The sequence below is a fragment of the Brassica rapa genome, chromosome A03 (assembly GCF_000309985.2).
Source record: "Brassica rapa cultivar Chiifu-401-42 chromosome A03, CAAS_Brap_v3.01, whole genome shotgun sequence".
Taxonomy (NCBI): domain Eukaryota; kingdom Viridiplantae; phylum Streptophyta; class Magnoliopsida; order Brassicales; family Brassicaceae; genus Brassica; species Brassica rapa.
Genome location: NC_024797.2, coordinates 9825016 through 9846119, shown reverse-complemented (window position 1 = coordinate 9846119; position 21104 = coordinate 9825016). Strand labels below are relative to the sequence as shown.

The window sequence follows — 21104 nt, the reverse complement described above, 5'->3', positions numbered from 1 at the left end:
CAATATGGTTTGGTTTTGGTATATACCATATAAACCGAATGGATATGATTTTATAAAAACCGTAGGATTTGGATATGGTTTGGTATATAACCGATTAAACCGAATAAACTGAACAAAACCGATTAAAAGTAGAAACATGTAAAATAGCCTATAAAATTGATAAACACCACTAGAACTCTTAGATTATTTATTATCTAAAGGATCACAATTTCAAATCTTGTTGGAAATGAGTCTTCTCTTTTTAAAAGGTGAATTTAAAATGGTTTATACCTCACCCTATGGAAATGTATGGGTCTAGGAGCCAAAACCACCTCATTCAATTTTTTTTTTTGATAAATACGTACCCCATGAATAATTGTTTGGCCAGCTCGTGGTGAGAGTTCGCATGTAACCAGACCACAATAACTAGCAAGGGCATTTGGATCAATTAATTTTCACGCAGTTTCTATGAGTAGAGACATAGAGAAAAATATAAAAAGAGAAGAGAGATTATATATAGCATAGTTTTGAGGAACTCTTTTAACATCAGTCATTATTAACCGATGTTTTTAATTATTAATATATGTGACAAAATTTAATAGAGCCGATAGATAATAGTCTAAATATTTTGTCAATAAATAAGTATATAGTCTATATGTTTTTATGTAAGTTAAATATGATGTACTAGTTACTAATGAATAATTTTTATTATTATTTAGTATGCTAAAATCTCTTTTTAATCTTTTTAAAAAAATCAGATACAAATTAAAGGTTAACGGTTGATCTGGTCTGTATTTTGCATGAAACAATGACTTCTACAGACTGCAATGTGCAGTGTATTTTTAAAAAAATATGTGCAGTGTATTTAGCCTACAAATCCTACAATTTTTCTAACTCTCCCGTGACGACCGGACACAAACCCACCAATGCGTGAAATTAATTGCTAACTATTCCTTGTAATACGGAGTTTTATTTTCGTCTTAGCGATATATGAGATACACATTAAAAGAAGAATGTGTAAGAACCACCTGTAATTCAATGACAAAAAAAATACACAAGTGGCTGTATGTATGTATGATATTTAAGATGAATGTATCTAAGATGGAGTAAAAGACAGAGAAGACAGAATCTACTTGGCCCACTTAACACAAGCCGATGTTCTCGCCGTTCCAAACAGCAAACACCGTGTTATCTCTTCAAAATTGCTCTAAATCTGTGTGATCCTGTGCGATTTTCTTCTATTATTATGCAAACACTTGCTTTATTCTTCTTCTTTTTATTCTCTCACATGCTATTACGTAGTCTTTCGTTGGAGATTGATGTACATATAATATGATTAAGCACATAACAGGAGAATTGACCTTTTTAATGAACAAGAGACTTGACTTTGCACTATTAACTAATCAAATTCTAAATTGACAGTGAACAGATTCCATTTTAAAGGATTTGGGAAAATAGTTTAAACTCGTTCTTTGTAGATTTGGTTACGATCCATAACTCTTTTACTTCCAGTTAACCGTTTGAAATGATATCATGTTTTAAATCCATTAGAAACCCAGCGACCATAGAATTTGACGGTTGTACTCACCTAAACAATTAATTGAATTTCAGTCCGGACTACACCTTATTATAACAAAAACAGTTGCAAGATTGGTGAGTACCGCATATAACGTACGTGGAACAAACGCATTAAACTATGTTAAGGGGATAATTATAAATGAAATCAATTAATTCCCCCCCCCCCCCCCCCCCGGGGGTCAATTCACATATATACTCTTTCTCTAGGATGCTTTAGTGCTGTCCAAATCTAGATCAAATATGCCAATGAAAATAATTTGGATCCCTGATATTATTGGATTTTAAGCAGACTCCGGAGTGGTGTCAATGGCCGCCGGCTCTAGTTAAAGTCCCTATAGAATGTAAACTCAAACGCATTAAATGTTGCAACTAACTCATATATAATTTTTTGAACAGTCACTAAGATATAATTACATAATTGGAGCTAGTGCAAGCCGTTATACATTTGTTTCTGTGATCGACTAAGAGAGAGGGGAAATGAAATTTAGCCCAGCTCTAATTTACTGGGACGCCTTGCAACCCAAAGTCCAAACAACCGTGTATCTACTTTGGGACTCTATTTTTCATTCCATTTTTTACTATAAAATAGAATATGGAAAAAAAAATATTTCAACCATACTCTATTTTCACTCTATAAATAGAATAATTTATTATCTATTTTTTTTATTCATTACTCCGTTATGGATAAGAAATATAATAGGGTTGAAATATTCTAATTTCATATTTGATTTTACTCTATTTTGAAGAAAAAATAGAGTTTTACATTGGAGATGCTTTTAGGTCTTCTGTCAAATTGTCCGTGCAATTAGAAACACAATTTTCTTTTAAACTAAAAAAATTATGTCCCGAAAAATGTGATGTAATTTATGGTATAAATGGCTCATTCTCTTTTTCTAATTTACTCGGAAATAATAGGGAACTTATATATGGTTTTTACTCTCTATTTTCTTAATTCTCACCATGAAAGTTTGATTATAAAACTAATCGGGATGATTGGTGGGACTGTGTTATCTTTAACTGTAATTTTTATTTAGTTTTTAAAATTATGAGTTTTACTAATTTTAAAAATAAAAATAAAATAGCTTTGTTTACTAATATTTTACTTTTTATACATTATAATTCTCAAAATATTTTACTTTTTTCATTTTTTGACAAAAGTTTTCTGTTTTTATTTTATTTTTATAATTACAATATATATTAAAAAAATTACTGACTAAATCCTACATCAACTTTTACAATTACAGTATTATCCACATTGAAACTTTAACTTTAATATGTTCATATTTCAATTAAATAAAATAAAATAAAAAATTAAAGAAATCGATATGGATGTTGAAAAAAATGGTGTAAGCATATTTTAATAGATATTATTGGATTTAGTACAACAAATTTTTTGGTAATAATTCAAATTTTATCCACGAAAACAAATGATACATCGATGTTCAAAAAAAAAATGATGTAAGGATATTTATAATAGGTATTATTCGATTTCATACAATAAACAGCACTGTTTAAGCTAATATCACGTGGAGAAGGGCATGTGCGACTTATGATTAAATGCAAAGTCAAATAACAACCCTTTTGACAGTACTCTAGTTTGCACGACACCACTTTTTCTATATCTAGTTGCGCCCGTTAAAATTTGGAAAGAACTTAGACAAAAAAGTGTGTCAATTTATATAATAATCGTAAACTGACGTAATTTTTTTTGTGTTTTTTAACCTGGGGGTATCTAACCGAGTCCCAACTAACAACGAGTTGTTATTTGAAAAATCAGTATGCCACATGCATTTCTTACGCACTATTTGGTGTCATAATTTTTTTCTTTTGAGAAAGGGCATTATTTGGTGTCATAGTTCATTCCAAAAATTATTCGAACTGTTAAGAATACATCTTTTTTTTTTGAACAACGTGTTAAGAATACTTCAAAGTTCAACTTACTTAGTAAATAAAAAAGTATCATACTATAGCAAATTATTGTATAAATGATTTGTTATAATTATCTCTTGGTATTTACTCCTAAACAAAGATTCTTTATAACTGCGTACGTACTTTAGTAAACATGCATATGGATATATTTTATTCATAAGTACTCCTATTTATTTTGTGGTCAAACTACATAATAGCGCATTTCAACAAATTCGATTCAAATGGTTTACATTAATTTTATTTTTATTTTTATTTTTTTGGGCAAAACTGCCAGTCTTGTCTTAATTAATTCAAAAATAAATTACACATACGTGTGACTTGTAGACACCACAATTTTTGCAAGCTACATAATCTGTTATCATAAATCATTCTTTACAGATCTGTATAAGAATTACAGTAATTGTCCGTACATTTTCATTAACTATATATTTTTCTTTTTCAAAAACTAAAATGATTTCTCTGGTATGTTCCATCTCCCTGACCAGTTTGTGTAACATGAATGTCTCTCTCCAATGAACCTTCGCGCAGACATAAACAGCTCACTTCCGTCATTATTATTTATATTTTAAAACATTAAAAAAAAAACAAGAACTGCATTCATTAACATGTTCACTCAATCACCTCCCTCAGATCGATTCTTTCCTCAACCTTCATCAACTCAAACCTCAAAACATGTCCAGCTTCCTCATCTTCTTCCTCTTCGTCATCACCACTTCATTACTCATCACCGTCCATGGCTACGGCTCGACAGGAACCATCGCCGCAGCTTTCGGTTCAAACGGGTTCTTCTGCGCCATCGACGCAAGCGGGAAGCAAGAAGTCATCTGCTGGGACAGAGGCAACACAAACCACTCTCCCGGAGAAATCTCCGGTTACTCACCTCCGGCGATGTCTTCTCTCTCCGGCGGCGAAGGCTTCCTCTGCGCCATCACCTCCAACACCTCGCGTGCCTTCTGCTGGAACCTTCAAGATCCTTCTCAAAACCTCGTCCCGAAAGCTTTTCAGTACAACTCTTACTCGAGTATCGCGTCCGGTAACAACCATGTCTGCGCTATAAGTGGGTTGTACTACTCAGGTCCTGACTACGGTCCTGTCCATTGCTGGGAGTATACGGACACATCTGGTGTTCTTTGGAACTCGTCTTTTCATAATCCTTACATAGACACTCTCATGTTTCGTAAGATCGTGTCTGGAGATGGGTTCACTTGTGGTGTTACTAAAGATGGAGAGTTGGTCTGTTGGGGACCAAAGTCAAACGGTTTGGGTCTCTCCGACAAGGGAGAAGGGTTCGAGGTTTTAGCTTCCGGGAGAAACTCGGTTTGTGGGGTCTCTAAAGAGTCAGGTCAGCTTCAATGCTTTGGAGATGAAACGGAGTTTGGAGAAGTACCAAACCGGATCCGGTTTATTTCTCTTTCAGCTGGTGCTGATCATTACTGTGGTATCAGAGAGGATGATCACGGGGTTGCGTGTTGGGGAAGAAACGTGAATTCATCCTCTTCAGCTCCTAATACTTCAGGTTTCGTAGCGATCTCGTCTTCAGATTCAACGACGTGTGGCGTTAGAGAGCTGGATCTGGTTCTTGATTGCTGGAGAGTTCATGATTCCACTAAACCGGATTATAGTCCTCCTCTGGAGCTATGCAGCCCCGGGGTGTGTTCCCCTCGTGGTAACTGTGGCGATGGATGGTTTGCTTTCAACGCAAGTATCTTGAAAGAGTCAGAACTCACTAGCTTGTGTTCCTTTCATGACCTAAACATATGTTTACGCTGCGGGGTTGATTGCTTGGAAGGCTACTTCCCTTCGAGTGGCTGTAACCCTAACGCGGACAGGGTCTGCACTCCTTGTTCGTTGTGTCAGAACAGTTCTTGCTACGGTGTGTGCAAGATCCCTGCCGAGAAATCGCGTAAGCACGAGCAGAGAGAGGTGAGGAGGCTTGTGATCATCATTGGATGCTCTGTCTTGGGGTTCTTGGTTATGTTGGTTGGTCTATCTTTCATTCCGAGGATGACTAAAGGCAGTAAAAGAGATGATGAAGAGAGGAGTAAGATGACTTGTTGCTTTTGTTTCGACAAGAACTCTGTCGAAGCTGATCCTGATCCTGTTCCTCAGACGGGGCTTCTCCCGAGCGCTGTCTCCCTAGGGGAGACAAAGATCTTCCGTCTCTCGGAGCTGAAGGACGCGACTCACGGGTTTAAAGAGTTTAACGAGCTGGGGAGAGGTAGCTTCGGGTTTGTCTACAAAGCTGTTTTGTCTGATGGGGTTCAAGTCGCGGTCAAAAGAGCCAACGCTGCGACCATTATTCATTCCAACAACCGAGGCTTCGAGTCCGAGTTAGAGGTTCTTTGCAAGATCAGACATAACAACATTGTAAATCTTTTGGGATACTGCTCGGAGATGGGTGAAAGGCTTTTGGTTTACGAGTACATGCCGCACGGTACGCTCCATGATCATCTCCATGGAGATCTTTCTCAGCTGGACTGGAGCATGAGGTTGAAGATTATGTTGCAAGCTGCAAGAGGGCTTGATTACTTACACAACGAGGTGGATCCTCCGGTGATTCATAGAGATGTGAAGACGTCTAACATCTTGTTGGACGGCGAAATGTGTGCAAGAATTGCTGATTTTGGATTGGTTAGCTCGAGTGAAAGAGACTCAAGCAAGAGTGATAGAGAAGGTGATGTTTATGACTTTGGTATTGTTCTTCTTGAGATGCTAAGCGGGCGGAAAGCTAACGATAGAGAGTCTGATCCTCCCGGGGTTGCGGAATGGGCTGTTCCTTTGATCAGGAAAGGTAAAGCTGCCGCGATTATCGATAGGAACATTGGTTTGCCTAGAAATGTTGAGCCGTTGCTTAAGTTGGCTGAGTTGGCTGAGCTTGCTGTGAGGGAGAATCCTAACGAGAGGCCAAGTATGAGAAATCTATTGAGCTTTCTTGATCTTATTGTCAAGACTGGACTCACCTTTTAATTTGAAGAAGCGTTACAAAATGTGAATTATATTATCAGCCTTGTTTTCTTATGCTTTTGTTACAAAATTGTACAATCATTGGTTAATTAAAGTAATAAACTGACAGATTTCTTTGTCAAAATGTATCAGAAAGTGATCTTAGTAGTGTAATCATTCAGTTGTAGGCTATGGTCAAGATCTCTTCCATTTTTATCATCAACATATAAACATAGTCTGAGCTATGGAGGTAAATGTAATTAGTTGCTGGCTATGGTCTATGCTTGCAGGTTTTCTCCCGTCCTGTTTTGGATTCTCATTGGCTCTATTTTTTGCCTTTCTCGGTCATATGAGATTGGTTTTACCCTCTTTAGATCACATTCATTCCTTGTCTGTTTGGAAGGTCTTGTTAAAAGAGTGTGAAACTTGTTAAAATTCTGTTTTTCTGAATAATGAAAATAGAGCATACAAGATTTGAAAGGTAAGCTTCATATCACAACAGAGTGTTGGTAGTGTATTGGTTCTCATGTGTCTCGGATTCAAACCACTTTTGGTAAGAAGTGGTATTTTAAAAATTAGAATTTCAAATAGCTGACTTCGGGACTATAGCATTTATGGATCTACGAAAGATTATGGATCTAAAGTTCAGAACTTCTACAGTAGTAACAAAACTTCATATCACGAGAAGAGCAACCAGATTCCATAGTTTTGCCAGTTTTTTTATGTCTCTTTTAAAGGATCTCAAAAGAAAAGAAAAACGTGTAGGTATGATTTGTGGCTTATGGAAACTATGAGATTATCATTTTAATATAAATCACTTTAAATTTTACATTGAATATTTTATTTTATTGAATTATACATTACTCTGCTAAAGACGGGTCTATTTTTCATTTGTAAATGTTAAAAAAGAAATATTAACGTTACTGAAAAAGTTGCTATCCATATTGTTCAGATCAAAATATACTATCATGTATATTGTCTACTCAAACTAAAGTAGTATTCTTTCCAGTTTCCATTATATTGAAACCTCTGGAAAACGCCCACTGTAAATAGACGGGTTACTCACACGACATGACATGATACAGTACACCTGAACTGGCAAAGAGTATCTCCAATTTTTCAAAATAAAGTTTTTTTTCAAAACAAAACTTTAAACTAAATTTTTTTTTTTTTGAAAAAAGGCTCAACTTTAAACTAAATTTCAATTTTTTTATATTTTATACTATAATTTTTATATTTATCATAATTAATTTAAATTCATAAAATTTTATAAATAATTAGCACATATATAAAAATACTACATCAATATTAATTAATAAAAAGTTGCACTAAAATTTAAATTATGAGTAATATACCACATTAATTTGTAAAAATATTTTCGTAATACTCTCATATATGATAAGTTAGTACATTTGTTAAGTTTCTTTTGTAATATTGTTGTTGTATGAATCTAGTTTTAAAATATTTTAAATCTTATTTTAAGGTTTTTATAATTTTATGTGTAAAACTTAAATTTATGAAAACATATTTGAAATATTTATGAAATATAAAAAAAATTAAGGATTAAAATGATTAACAACCAAATATTTAAGAATCATAAATGTAATATGCAATTGTAAAGATAAAATGCAAATAAAAATATTGAAATTATATTTTTGAAAACAGAAAAAATCATATTTGAAGTTATGGAATGTTTTTGGAAATGCTCTAAACATATAAGGTTGAATTTATAATTCATTGAATATTGTGAGTTTACTATTTCACTTTAGGTCAAACATTCATAGATAATTAAAAACATCTCCAACAATAGGGTCCAAACTTATTTATTTTGAATCGAAACATATCCAAAGTGAACAATCAAGGGAAATTGTCACAAATACCACTTTCAATGTACCACTTTTCATTAATACTTTAACCAACTTTACCATTAAAATTTTAATAGGCAAAATACAATTATACCCCTATCTAATTAAAACTACAACTATTATCTTCTTTTCCACTATCCGATAATCAATCCGACGAGATCCGGTGATTCTGACGAGTTTTCCGGTGAGCTTTGACAACGAAGACGAGTTCTCTTGCGAAATCTGACGATGCTGATGAGTTCTCTGGCGAAACACGAATGAGACGATCTCTCTCCTGATGCTGATGAGTTTCCGGTGAGATCTGACGACGCTAACGAGTTTTCCGGCGAGATCTGACGATGCCGAGAAGTTCTCCGGCAAAGCTGACAGACTCGACAAGCTCAGACGAACGAGACGATCTCTCTCCCAACGCCTAAGAAACACTAACAAAGGTAAGATGATAGTATATGGTGATTTTTGCCTCTTTCTGTAATTTTAGCTTGATTTATCAAAATCGATATGTTTCTAAGAAAGAAGACGAAGTTTTTCAAGTGAAGTTTTCAGATCTCAAATTTATAAGATCTTATAAATTGTGTCCTTTCAAATCTTACTGTTGATCTTTTAGCAATCAAAAGACACAAAGCTTAACGTAAGAGTACAATTATTGATTTGGTTGATTTATTGTCATAGTTTTCAGATTTATATAATTATTTAATTCATGAGAAGGTACTAACCTAAGAGTATAATTATTCCATGATTACTTCTTCTCTTGGTTGATTTGGTGATGTTGCAGAGAATTACAAATGTGTGTTGTCAGCTTTTGGATTTAAAGGATGTTGTGGAGAAGATGTGTGGTGATATGCATATCTAAGTATCTCACTTCCTTAAGGTAATACAATGCTACTATTTGTAGTTTGACTAGCAATGTTTTAGTATGTGTAGTATATGAGGTGGAACGTTGGTGTTTTGGTAGTGTAACGTTCTATTTATACTTTGTGAGATTTATTTTTTATGTCTTGTTTTGTGTATAATATCTACAGAAGCAGTGGAGATGAAGGATGAGTTTGTTGAGTTACGAAAGCATACTATTTTTGAATCTTATTTTTGGAAGTGAATGCTGATGCGTAGAAATAATATGTGACTGGCTTTTGTTTAGATTTTGAAAATTTACGAGGTTGGTGAGCTGTTTGAAGAGGCAAGAGAGACTCTGAAGAAGAATGTGGTTTGTGCTATCAAAGAATTACGTATTTATAACGCTTTATAAAAGTTGCAGAGTTGGCTTCTTAGTACATTCTTCTCTCTCATCTTCTTTAGACATCTCTTATACTAAAACAATTGTATCTCTCTTTTAGTAGTTGCATAGTTGAAGATATTAGTTGGACATGTAAGTGAGTTTGGTTTCAATTGTTTCTTTTATAGAAGAGTGAGATATGGAGAAGCCTTGATGTTCTCAGACTATGTTAAAGCAATATATCCCTTGTTGAAGGACATGACTCTTTCACCAGATATGTCTTTTTGTGTTGATTGTCTTTTGGAGGGATTTTAGAAAAATTACCTTATAAGCCATTGTAAATAAATTTATAAACGCTTATAAATCACTTTGAGTTTCTTACACTCATTCTGCCTAGCATTCCTCACAAGACTTCTCAAGTTCAAACATTTATATGTTTTGTATAGACATATACAATCAACTCTTGTTTAAAAACTTCTTAATAAAAACTTATAAATCGTCGAGTTGTACTTTTAACAATAGACTTATAAATAGCTTATATGTTCTTGTAAATAGTTTAATACACCCTTTTAAATAGGTTTATAAACCTGTATAAATAGTTATATACTTTTGTAAAGAGATGATGATACGTGGCAGATTGTGAGGCACATGAGGACAGCAAGCAAGACTCCACCGCTTCAGAAATTTTACATACTTTTATAAATTATTTTATAATCCTTTATAATGGTGTATAAACTTTATAAATTACTTTTATAAACCTTTATAAATTATTTACATACTCTTATAAACCCTTATATATTATTATACAAACCATTATAAATTGTTTTATAAGGCTTTCATAAAGTTTTTATAAACCCTTATTAATAGTATACATACCTCTTATAAATTATTTATAAACTTTCATAACTTTCTTATAAACATTTATAAATGATTTATAGATCTTATAACTTGTTTTTTATGTCTTTATTAATGGTTTATATACTCTTACAAATAATTTTACATACCCTTATAAGGCTTTGTAAAGAGATGATGATACGTGACAGATTCTAAGGCACATGTGGACAGCAAGCACGGCTCCACCGCTTCAGAAATTTTACATATCCTTATAAATTGTTTTATTATAATCCTTTATAATGGTGTATAAACTTTATAAATTATTTTTATAAACCCGTATACATTATTATTCAAACCATTATAAATTATTTTATAAGGCTTTCTAAATGGTTATAGACTCTTTTAGTTGATTTATAAACCAATACAACTCTTATAATACCCCTTATAAATTGAATATAATCTTTCATAAAGTTTTTATAAACTCTTATTAATAGTATACATACCCCTTATAAATTATTTATAAACTTTCATAACTTTCTTATAAACATTTATAAATGGTTTATAGATTTTATAACTTGCTTTATATGCATTTATTAATGGTTTATAAACTCTTACAAATCTATACTAATAAAAGAGACCTTTTGAGGCTCCATAGAGCGTCCACATAAGCAAAAAAAACTTCTTCCGAAAGATGACACGTGGCATAAAATATAGTTTTACATTTTAATATTACTAATTTTCGAAAATTATAAATAATATGTAAATATACAACATATAAAATGAAAAAACTACATTAAATATATGTAAGATTACCATTTTTCACTTAAAAAAAAAGACGGCTTATCTCCATAATGTAACATTACCGTTTTATAAAAAAAGTCAAAAAACATTTCTATACTAATAAAAGAGACCTTTTGAGGCTCCATAGGGCGTCCACATAAGCAAAAAAACTATACTAATAAAAGGGACCTTTTGAGGCTCCATAGAGCGTCCACATAAGCAAAAAAAACTTCTTCCGAAAGATGACACGTGGCATAAAATATAGTTTTACATTTTAATATTACTAATTTTCGAAAATTATAAATAATATGTAAATATACAACATATAAAATGAAAAAAACTACATTAAATATATGTAAGATTACCATTTTTCACTTAAAAAAAAGACGGCTTATCTCCATAATCTATACTAATAAAAGAGACCTTTTGAGGCTCCATAGAGCGTCCACATAAGCAAAAAAAACTTCTTCCGAAAGATGACACGTGGCATAAAATATAGTTTTACATTTTAATATTACTAATTTTCGAAAATTATAAATAATATGTAAATATACAACATATAAAATGAAAAAACTACATTAAATATATGTAAGATTACCATTTTTCACTTAAAAAAAAGACGGCTTATCTCCATAATGTAACATTACCGTTTTATAAAAAAAGTCAAAAAACATTTCTATACTAATAAAAGAGACCTTTTGAGGCTCCATAGGGCGTCCACATAAGCAAAAAAACTTCTCCCGAAAGATGACACGTGGCATAAAATATAGTTTTACATTTTAATATTACTAATTTTCGAAAATTATAAATAATATGTAAACATACAACATAAAAAATGAAAAAACTACATTAAACATATGTAAGATTACCATTTTTTACTTGAAAAAAAGACGGCTTATCTCCATAATGTAACATTACCGTTTTATAAAAAAAGTCAAAAAACATTATATATAATTTCGAAAATAATAAATATATGTAAACATACAACATAAAAATGGAAATACTACATTAAACATATGTAAGATTACTATTTTACATTTTTATTTTTAAAAATAATATGTAAACATACAACATAAAAAATGAAAAAACAACATTAAACATATGTAAGACAACTCTTGCCGTCCCAGAAACCTTTAATGACCTTGAATGAGATTTTTTTATAACAACAAACTTTTTGTTAGGTGGATTCATTGTTGGGAAACCCGCAACTTCCAAAAGCCAAACTTATTCATGAGAATTGAATTGCTTTTCATAGACTCAAAGGTATTCTTACAAATTTAAATTAATCTAATCCATAATTTTATTGTTAATATTCATACTAACTCTTTCATGATCAAACTATTTCAGTTAATAACCATTCAAGCGTTTATCCCGAAACACTTCTTTCCTCGCCGAATCAGGTATTGGTTCATGTTGGTTTAGTATTGTTTTTGGTTTACTAACCGGTTTAGGATGGTCCTATTGTAAATATAATTTAAGTTGGTTTAGCATATGTTATGTTTAAAATAACTTAAACTAAATAATAATAATATTATGCTTAAAATATAATTTTAGAGAGCTTTCAAATATAGTTTACAGAACATTATAGGTGATGAATTTAATTTATTAAATTCGTTTATTACTTAAAACTAAGTTTTTTAAAAAACATATTGAGTTATAAATATCAATGATGAATTGGTGAGTATAACATGAAGACAAAAAATATAAATATCTGATTTTCAAGATAAGAAATTCAGTTTTTTATTCAGATACTCAATATATAATATTTTAAATTATTTTTTTAAAAATATACATAATTTATATATATAGATTAATCTTCCAAACTTAAACTATTATATTATATATGAATAATTGTTTTAAATAAAAATAATTTCTGATTTAAAATAAAAATAAAAACAACAAATTGTTATTTTCAAATAATGGATGTAATTTACATTATACTATCATTTAACAAGTATTAGATATGTTTTGATATATCATTATTTTCTATTTCCAGAACACAATAAATTGTTAAACATCAATATCATCTACGTTAAGTATACGAACAACACAAATTCAAACATCACAAAAAATATTTACATAACCATTATAATACAATAATTTAATCAAAAAATACAATTAAAAAAATTAAAAAGAATAGTTATATACTTAATATTTGAAAATAAAAGATATTTTTGCTAAAATTGTACTTACCTGGCCAAGAAGATCGACCATCTTTTTACGGATCGATCGAATGTTGAGCATGTGGTTGATCCGAAAATACACTGCAGTTTAATAAAATCTCTAAAACATTTATTCCAACGCTCAAAAGATAGTTTTGCTAAATATGATAATTAGATAGCCAATAAAATTACAAAAAAATATTTCAATAGTAAAAAATATGTTAATTTAACGTGTTAAAATTTAAAAATAAATTTTAATTATGACATGCATTTAACATTTATATAAATATATATCATAGCCTAAATATAAATAATTTAACAACTTAAATTAAAAAAAATAAAAATCCCGGGCGTAGTCCGGGTTAATCCCTAGTAATTTTACATATCCTTATAAGGATTTGTAAGGAGATGATGATACGTGGCAGATTCTGAGGTACATGTGGACAGCAATCAAGACTCCACCGCTTCAGAAATTTTAAATTCCCTTATAAATCATTTTATAATATTTTATAATGGTGTATAAACTTAATAAATTATTTTTATAAACCCGTATACATTATTTACATACCCTTATAAACCCTTATAAATTATTATACAAACCATTATAAATTGTTTTATAAGGCTTTCTAAATGGTTATAGACTCTTTTAGTGGATTTATAAACCTATACAACTCTTATAATACCTCTTATAAATTGAATATAATCTTTCATACAGTTTTTATAAACTATTATTAATAGTATACATACCCCTTATAAATTATTTATAAACTTTCATAACTTTCTTATAAACATTTATAAATGGTTTATAGATTTTATAACTTGTTTTATATGCATTTATTAATAGTTTATAAACTCATACAAATAATTTTACATATCCTTATAAGGCTTTGTAAAGAGATGATGATACATGGCAGATTCTGAGGTACATGTGGACAGCAATCAAGACTCCACCGCTTCAGAAATTTTAAATTCCCATATAAATCATTTTATAATATTTATAATGGTGTATAAACTTAATAAATTATTTTTATAAACCCATATACATTATTTACGTACCCTTATAAACCCTTATAAATTATTATACAAACCATTATTAATTGTTTTATAAGGCTTTCTAAATGGTTATAGACTCTTTTAATTGATTTATAAACCTATGGAACTCATATAATACCCTTATAAATTGAATGTATGCTTTCATAAAGTTTTTTATAAACTTTTATAAATTATTTACATTCATCAATAATCATAGATCTAACCCCATTGGTTGATATGAGAAAGTGAACCATAGATCTACCCCCATTCATCAATAATCTTATTTGCATAAGGTTCTCCTGAAAATTGAATGTTATTCTTTCTAGCTAGTTCTACAACACTTCCGCAAGGTGTGAATTCTCAATTTCACTAAATTCCTCCTTACCTAAAATACAAAAAATCATTTTCAACATAATTCATATTTGAACGTTGGATGATCAGTTTTGGCTTGTCTGGTAGCTCTGTTGAAGTATCACAATACCTCGTAGTTAACTTCAAAATTGTGCAGAATTTATAAACCTTATAAATTATTTAACAAACTTTATAAACTGTCTTATAAGCCTTTCTAGATTATCTTTTAGTTGATTGAGTTACTTAACACATCATTTTCTGCAGCTGAGGTGGAGCCTTCACTTGCGTTATATCATACTTTTTATCACTGCTAAAAGAAACAGACTCTGCAATCTAAGACACAAGAAGAAACTAAAAAATGTCAATGGTTGGTCAATAAGACTTTAGAAAAAAAAAACAAGAGACAATGATGAATTTGATGATTAACTTTGTAGATCAAAGAAAATGTGTGATGGCAGAGTTGTGGCTCTTATATAAGCTTGAACATATGCTTCTTTTATGAGTGTCGGGAATTGAACATGTCAATTACATTACTAAATAACTTCGATTTATAAAGAGTTATAAATTTTTAAAAACTCAATGTTCACTATTAGAAATCTTTCTCTTAGATCAGACTATTAATAGATAACTCTTTCTCTTAGATCAAAACAACAAAATCCGAAAAAATACTTACAGGTTGTGATTCTTGCTGAGGATTCAACATTTGAAGTTTTGAGTCTCGATCTCGATTGCTTCGTGGATCTGGACGAAGACGACGAATCTGGACGAAGACGTCGGTTCAGGACAGAGACGGTGGATTTGGAGGACAGAGACGGCGAATAGACGGCGAATCTGAACGGAGACGGCGGATCTGAACGGAAAACAGCGGATCTGAACAGAGACGATAGACGACGGACGGAGATTTACGAGAGTGAGAGAAATGAGTTGAAGATAAGTTAAGGGCAATATTGTCTTTTACACATTAATGAATGTGGTATTTTTGAAAATGCCTTTTGATTGATGGTAAAGTTGTAAAGTGGTATCATAAAAAGTGTATAAGTAAAATTTCCCCAACAATCAACCCAAATTTTCTGTGAAGATGGTCCGGAAATTCTTTGGACTCGGACCAGACCACACTAGCCCAACTGCCCAACTGACATCTTTACATATATGATTTAAATATACAATTGAGTTAATAACCACAAAGAGGCAGCAACTGTCTCATATGTAAAAAAACACATATCACATCACACAGATCGATAATAGTCTAGTATTCGAATTAAACTTTTGTCAAAATGATGAGCGTGGCCCTCGGTTGTTGAAATTTTTGCTGACCTACTTTGACTGAATAGAAAAATAGATTGATCATTCACTAATGTCCAATCGCAAGGTGTATAGGGGGGACTAGTGTGGTCCATCTCTTACACTATTATTTTAACACACATTTTCTTTAGTGATTAGTGATTACATATACATGTTGATCATTTTGATCAAAAAAAAAATACATGTTGATCCTTAAACAAAAGATTATTCCAAAAGCAAAAAAACAAACTTTATTTATTTATAGATTTTCCTTTCATTATTAACCTACAAACCATGATTTTATAGTCTCTACATCACTTCTTATATAAAAAATATAAAGTAAATAGATGTTCAGTGAAGTGATGTACTACAAGTTTACATAACCAATATTTTGACTAAATGGCAAAATCAAATAATTGAGACTATAAACAGTATAATTGGTATATATAACTTTGAGTTATAGTTGAAATATTTCCTCTGCACTTCTAAGAACAAATAGTTCATGTTTGTATATAATACATTGCGATATTAAAAAAATCTTATTAAGTTAAGAATACCAAAAAATAAGTTACACATTGTCATATGTGTTTGTTTCAAATAGTCTCATGCGTGGTTAAGAGGATGCTTGGAATAATTGCAGGCATATCAAATATTTCCTAGGGTTTCACCGAGCGTTTAATAGTATAATTTCAAAATGTAAGATTTATATATTATTTTTTCTAGATATAATATCATGCAAATTTAGTTAGTGAAAGAAATAATAGTGGTTTGGATATAGAACCAGACAAACAAAATGAATTAAATAAGCCCTCTTAATGTTTGTATCACTCATTGAAGTTCTCTTACATATCCTTTTAACGTACTTATGCAATAAGATCATTAAAAGATCAAAACTTCATAATGAGTATTAATTTTGCCCAAAAACAATTAACGACGGGTATGTGATGAATTGTCGTCAATATATTTACATATAGTGTAAATATATATTAACGGCTAGACTTTGGTATTGTGTACAGCAGACATATGACTAATTGTATCCTTTTGCTTTCATATGTTTATGTAAATTCAGCACTTCGTGAAAAAAATATGTTAAATGACTATTTAACTTTGTTTCAATAGCGTTACTAGTTTGAATGATTCGTTTTATCATTGTTCTTACATAAATATATACAAGTTCAGTTGATTTAAGGAAATTAACCTAAACAAAGTAAATATACACAAAAACAGCAAATCTATTTTGTTAATCAAAAATCTTGAATTCTTGAACTTCAATTATTTATAACATCTACCTTAACCAGTCTATATTTGTTACAAAACTACAATACATGGAAATTTTCATTGTGACATAAACAAACCAAATGCAATCCTTTTGCTTTTATGTTTATGAAAATTCAGCACTTCATGAAAAAAAATATGTTAAAGGACTATTTAACTTTGTTTCAATAGTGTTACCAGCTTGAATGATTAGTTTTATCACTGTTCTAACATAAATATATACAATTTCAGTTTATCTAAAGAATTTCACCTAATCAAAGCAAATATACACAAAAATAGCAACTCTATTTTGTTAAACAAAACTCTTGAATTCTTGAACTTCAGTTATTTATAACATCTACCTTAATCACTATTTTTGTGACAAAATTACAATACGTGGAAATTTTCATTGTGACATAGACAAACCAAATGCAATCATTGCAACACCTCACGGAAACGGGTCAGAAATGTGTTATGCAACTTCGTGCATGTGTAGATAATTGTTAGATTAAAACTACAATTCAATAAATACAACAAATAAGCTATAATTAAGGGTAGGTCACAAGTACATATACAAATAAATTTATATAATCGATATGATTGATACGATACAAGAATATGAACCGTACGGGGATATATTAGCTATCGATATTATTAACAATTCTTTTTATAAGCAAATGAGCTATATATTGATGTTATCACAGAAGAAATTCTCGTAAAAAGTGCTGTGACTTGACAAACATTTGTACTGGAAAATACGAATCGAAAGACCTCACCAAAATATCTGTCAGTGGAATATTTCGAGACCACAAGAAGAAGCATAGGTGGTAGCTAGACGGTTTAGTGAGGTACCTTCTAATCTTTTTCACATGATTGGGTGGAGTAATTAACATAGATTCCTACAAAACAAGCTCAACAAATTAGTACCATAACGTAATTAGAAAATATATATATGATGAGATTATGCTTGGCTCCTCATACGCCATCCACGGAGGTCGCCGAGGATCGATGAACTTAGTGTATGGCATACAGGGAGCCAGGCATATATACAAATATATCATATTTCAACATAAATATGCATATATGTCATGATGCCTATACATGTTATTATGTATTGAAACTAATTGCCCAAAACGGATTTCTTATTCTATTTTTAAGTGAAGCTATATCTAGCTAGATCTCCACCTGGACATGCATGAACAGATATAAACAGCAAATATGGAGGACTATAGAAACAATCTAAAGCATGAATTGTAATTTGCATGTAAGAAAATGAGATTGAGGAGATCTTTTGTTTTCTCTCTTTCCTCAGGAAGAATTGAGGTTATTGTTCTTGAAACCCTAAATGACGATTTCTTGAAAATACAAAAGGGAAGATGAGAATCAACAAACAAAATATGAGGGTCTAGATTGAGGATCCAGAGAGAGAGAAAAGGGAGATATGGAAGGTGACTGTGAGAGGAGGAGAAATGGTTTATATAAACAATTATGAGATGAGAGAGATTCAGATGTATATATGTATTATGTAGACAAGAGGCAAACATATTAAAGGAGAGATGTTTGGGTCAAAAAGATAAAAATAACACATGAAAATGAAAAAAGAAAGACCCACAAGAAACCCTAAGGAAAGGGCAAGAAAGAAGGGATGAAGGCAAATTGCTAAAGTTAGGGCATAAATAATTATTTTTGGTTAATTTGTTTAGTCTTTTGAGAGTGAAACAAGGATTACTTGTGGGTCTGCTTTTGCATCTCATCATCTCACACCACCTCACTAAATATAGACATCCATGATGACATCCATACACATCAACATCCAGATCACACATGCATGAGCACGAGAGATGGCATCATGGTGGTGGGTCGATTAAGTGAGAAGGACGTAAATTTCGCAGGACATAATTAAAGGGAGGGATAAAAGTATTAGAACCCTAAAAGAGGAGAGAGTGTGTTTGAAATCTCCTTTTCTGAGTCGGGTGGTCTTAAAAAGCTAAAGGTTGCTTTTCTCTTCTCTGAAGCTCATTTTGTCTGCAAGTGCTTGGATACACATGGATTCCTCTATCTCTTCCACCTTATTCCACATTCCAATTTTTATTATTATCATTTAAATTCCGAATATATTCATTTTGTTATCTTCTTTCATATATATTGATTATATTCACATATATTTTCTTACAAATAAAGGGCTATTATTAACCGGAAAATATGGTACACCTCATATCTATTGTCCACTGTAATAATGCAACAACAAACCATGAAAAGAAAGGGCACGATCGACCCATATAATCTTGCAGCTAATTAATATTTTTCATAATATAGTAACTACTATATAGTGAGAGGACATTGCCTTTAAGAAAGTATATAGAGAAGTGAATGAATTGTTTAAGCTTTATACTGAGATTCTCTCTTTGACTCTTCTGTTTAGTTAAGGAACAATTCATAGTGTTTACTACCTACTCCTTGCTGTACCTTTGTCTACCCACCAATTATCGCATGGCTTTATAAATATATGCATGCGCAAACACCCGTATTATATAATATATGTTGTGTGTTAAAATAAAAAAAAAATATGTGTTTTTTTTTGAGAAAAGTAAAATAATATGTTGCATATTTTTCAAGTGTATCTATGTGCGAACTGAGTGTACGTATATATATTCGTTCACACGTATCTATGAAATTAATAATGGTAAATTTGTGGACCATCGACGGTGTATTTTGTGAATCTATTTTCTAAAAAAACATTTGCTTTAGCAAATAAGTTACTTTTCTTACTGAAACAAATAAGTTACATTCCAACAAAAAAGAAGTTGCATTCATATTAAGTCAGGTACCAGTGTGTGTATACATCATTATAATATCTTGGGAATTATATTAGATTTTAATACGCTGCAATAACATTTTTCACAAACACAAGAGTCTGAAAAGTGTAAGGAGGGTTGTGAAATTAATGTGTCCATCGCCTCCAATGTTAAATTCTAGTATACGTGAACTCCCGACCATCTCACTGTTGTATTTGATTAATGCCAATCAATATGAGGTGAGTTCGTTAAAAATGTAAATGACTTAGATGTAAAAGCACAGAAATCAAGTAACAAATTCATCCATTTGATTAAAAATTTCATGAAAGATGAGATATAGCCATGAATGGATATCAGACCAGATCAGAAACTAAAAATCTTGAGATATTGTTACTTTCTGAAGATTATAGCAGTGAAGTTCCATTCTATATGAAAACCCTTTATCAAAAAAAAGTTCCAATCTATAAAAACCCCGATTTGTGTGGATATTTTATATGTTTATCTATGCATGTATAAAAATATTCCATCATACAGAATAGGAAGGCGATCAACATTGAAACCATATGTCCACATTTGCAAGTATAGAGATTATGCTAGAAGATGATTGTATGTTGGAACAAAACATCAGTTTTAAACTTCTTTAGTTAGTTTGTTTGTACCAGCAAATAACCTGCCTTGAATAGTCTAAGCCAAGAGATACAAGCCTGGGAGATGGTGAGTCTATAACGGTCAGATCACTTGCATAAAATATAAGTTATTCATCTCCAGATTAAAAGCAAAAGTATATGCAATGGTTGAAATTCGTTTTTACGACCCTACTAGCTCAGGCTTTATTGTTTAATTTTGACCCGTTTGACCTATTTCATTGTTAGGCCATGGCCATTGTTTTGGTCGGCATGACTAATTAAATATCCAATTAGTGTTTTAACTTACTAGTTACTGACTTACTGGTAGCCTCCTTTTTAAGTTTTTTTGCCGCCATTACTTTCTTTTCAAGAATCAATACTTATTTCTGACATTTGTTTGTTATCATATACAAATATATAATTTTAAACCGAGTAATCCAAAACACACAAGAAATAATACTTTTGTCAATTTGAATGAAGTTTGG

The 21104-nt window shown here is 31.1% G+C and overlaps 1 protein-coding gene and 1 long non-coding RNA gene across 7 annotated transcripts; one reads left to right on the top strand and one right to left on the bottom strand.

The window, feature by feature from the left end:
* Window positions 1-1131: 1131 nt before the first annotated feature.
* LOC103864085 (serine/threonine-protein kinase-like protein CCR2) lies at window positions 1132-9677 on the top strand. Of its 5 annotated transcripts, none has more exons than XM_033287759.1 (3): window positions 1132-8725; window positions 9067-9162; window positions 9430-9677. In XM_033287759.1, the coding sequence occupies exon 1, from the start codon at window positions 4159-4161 to the stop codon at window positions 6451-6453; it is 2295 nt and encodes a 764-aa protein (XP_033143650.1). In that variant the 5' UTR covers window positions 1132-4158; the 3' UTR covers window positions 6454-8725; window positions 9067-9162; window positions 9430-9677. The 5 variants fall into 5 exon arrangements, with proteins under 5 accessions (XP_033143650.1, XP_033143649.1, XP_033143646.1 ...); XM_033287758.1 differs by having other exon boundaries at window positions 9314-9677; XM_033287755.1 differs by having other exon boundaries at window positions 9067-9677.
* Window positions 8273-18921, bottom strand: LOC117132777. Of its 2 annotated transcripts, none has more exons than XR_004456325.1 (2): window positions 15337-18921; window positions 8273-8706 (listed from the first exon to the last, which is right to left on the bottom strand). It is a non-coding gene; the product is annotated as an uncharacterized LOC117132777 (long non-coding RNA). The 2 variants fall into 2 exon arrangements; XR_004456326.1 differs by lacking the exon at window positions 8273-8706 and adding an exon at window positions 14677-14996.
* Window positions 18922-21104: the final 2183 nt, after the last annotated feature.

Bases quoted from the DNA above. Each gene is read 5' to 3' on its own strand.
- LOC103864085 (XM_033287759.1), top strand. From the start codon at position 4,159: ATGTCCAGCTTCCTCATCTTCTTCCTCTTCGTCATCACCACTTCATTA.